This window comes from Aureococcus anophagefferens (assembly GCF_000186865.1).
Source record: "Aureococcus anophagefferens unplaced genomic scaffold AURANscaffold_457, whole genome shotgun sequence".
Taxonomy (NCBI): domain Eukaryota; class Pelagophyceae; order Pelagomonadales; family Pelagomonadaceae; genus Aureococcus; species Aureococcus anophagefferens.
Genome location: NW_008705929.1, coordinates 2443 through 4154, shown reverse-complemented (window position 1 = coordinate 4154; position 1712 = coordinate 2443). Strand labels below are relative to the sequence as shown.

The 1712-nt window shown below is 57.8% G+C and overlaps 1 protein-coding gene across 1 annotated transcript in view; it reads right to left on the bottom strand.

The window, feature by feature from the left end:
- Window positions 1-1499: 1499 nt before the first annotated feature.
- AURANDRAFT_68833 (hypothetical protein) overlaps window positions 1500-1712 on the bottom strand; it is a gene marked incomplete at both ends in the record, with an annotated part of 2646 nt that continues 2433 nt past the window's right edge. The window contains one exon of the mRNA XM_009044565.1: window positions 1500-1529. Within this exon, the coding sequence (XP_009042813.1) occupies window positions 1500-1529 (30 nt within the window). The remainder of the gene's footprint in view (window positions 1530-1712) is intronic.

Genomic DNA, 1712 nt, shown 5'->3' with positions numbered 1-1712 from the left:
CTACGACACTAGAAAGTGTAATTCCACGACTCGATGTCAGTCGCAAAGCGCGTGGCAACCAGATCCCTCAGTTCTGGTGTATAAAATTTCCGGCGCCGTTCGGCCGCCGAAGACACATTGAGCATTTCAAAGTAGGGACCGTTGCAACATTTTGATTTTGCGCAAGCATGGGTCGTAGAGATGTGCTTCGCAAGGGTCGGCTTGTCAAAGCCAAGGCGCACACTGACTTCTGAGAGAGTAGACTCGAATCCGTGTTCGATGTGCGCTACGGCGTCGTAAGGCAATCTTTCTGGCCTGCATCGCTCGCTCTCGGGCATGAAATGAATGTTTGGTTTGTGTTGCCGGGACACGAATCGGATAAACTGTTGGAACTGGACCTCACAGGCTCGCTTAATGCCATAGGCTGCCGCGATCCCTTCCGCGCCACCACCGCCGTCAGGATGGACCACCACCTTTCCGATGAAAGCAGAAATCAGTCGATCCCAAGGATTGCGCACGGTGGTTAGCGCGACGAACGGCCTGCTGCACAGGAACTTTCGATCGCTCGCGCTGATTGGCGATGACAGATGTCTGTCCACCGCGAACGAGGATCGTTGCGAGTGCGACGTCGTATTTGCCAAGAAATGCTGCTGAATCATTGAGTCGATCGTTGTCGAGCCAGCCTTGGCGGTCGGGCAAAAAAAGAGCGAGGGTCCCCATGGTGACGGACGAGTGACTCTCAAGTCAGGTACGTTCAAGAAGCGACGACAGAGATCCGGACGCGCCTCTTGGGCACCTTCGAAAGCAAATGCCACTGCGAGTACCCACAAAGGCTTGATATAAATTCCAGAAGCAGCCGATCCCGTGGCGCTGAGGAGGAGAGCGATGATGGTCTTCATGTTCTTCATGTTTGGCCTGCGCGAAAGCGCCGTCGGCGAAGCGCTCGAGACGGTCGACGTCGTCGCCGATATCGCGAGCGCGCGCGCCCGTCGCTTTCGGGGGGGGTCCCAGGCGCGCGCGCGCCGCTGCAGGTATGTAAGCCGCGTTTTGGCGGGTACGCGTGGGCGGGCGCGCGTCAGGGGGCTTTTGCGCACGATTCTGCGACCTCAACGGCGTCTTCGGGCGCCCTCGACGCGCTCAACGCCTTCGGCGCCACCCCCCGAGGCGCGCGTCGGGCGATGGACTCTGAGGGGGGCGGGCAACGCGATCCAACCCCTAAAACGGCGCGAGAGCGCGCGCAAACGCGGCGCCGGCGCGCGCGAGACGGCGAGCAGTATGACTTTGTGCATGTGCACAGTAAAGCAGATCGGAGTTAATTTTGACCCCTCGAGCTATGGGAGCTATTGGCACGTTTTTTTTGACTTTTTTTTTTCGATGCTCCTACGCGCCCCGGCGGACCCCCGGGGCACCAGGGGGTGGGGAAGGGCGCTGCGACGCGGCGGCAGTGTCGATTCCACACATAGGGCTGGGGCGCCCCATAGGAATTAAGTAACTAACTATCTCGGCCGGCCGGAGTACGTCTAGGGAGCTATCCTGGGCCGCCAGTACGCCTAGGGAAGGGGCGAGGTCGTCGAACCTCGGCAAAATTGGTCGCCTATATCAAATCATGTCAACATAAGCTCGTTATATGTCGAAAAAAGGCGATTTGGAGGCGTTTGGGGGGCAAAAAATCGGGGAAACGTGGTAATTGAACTTCAACATTGCACTTCAAGTGCAAACTTTTTGATTCAACT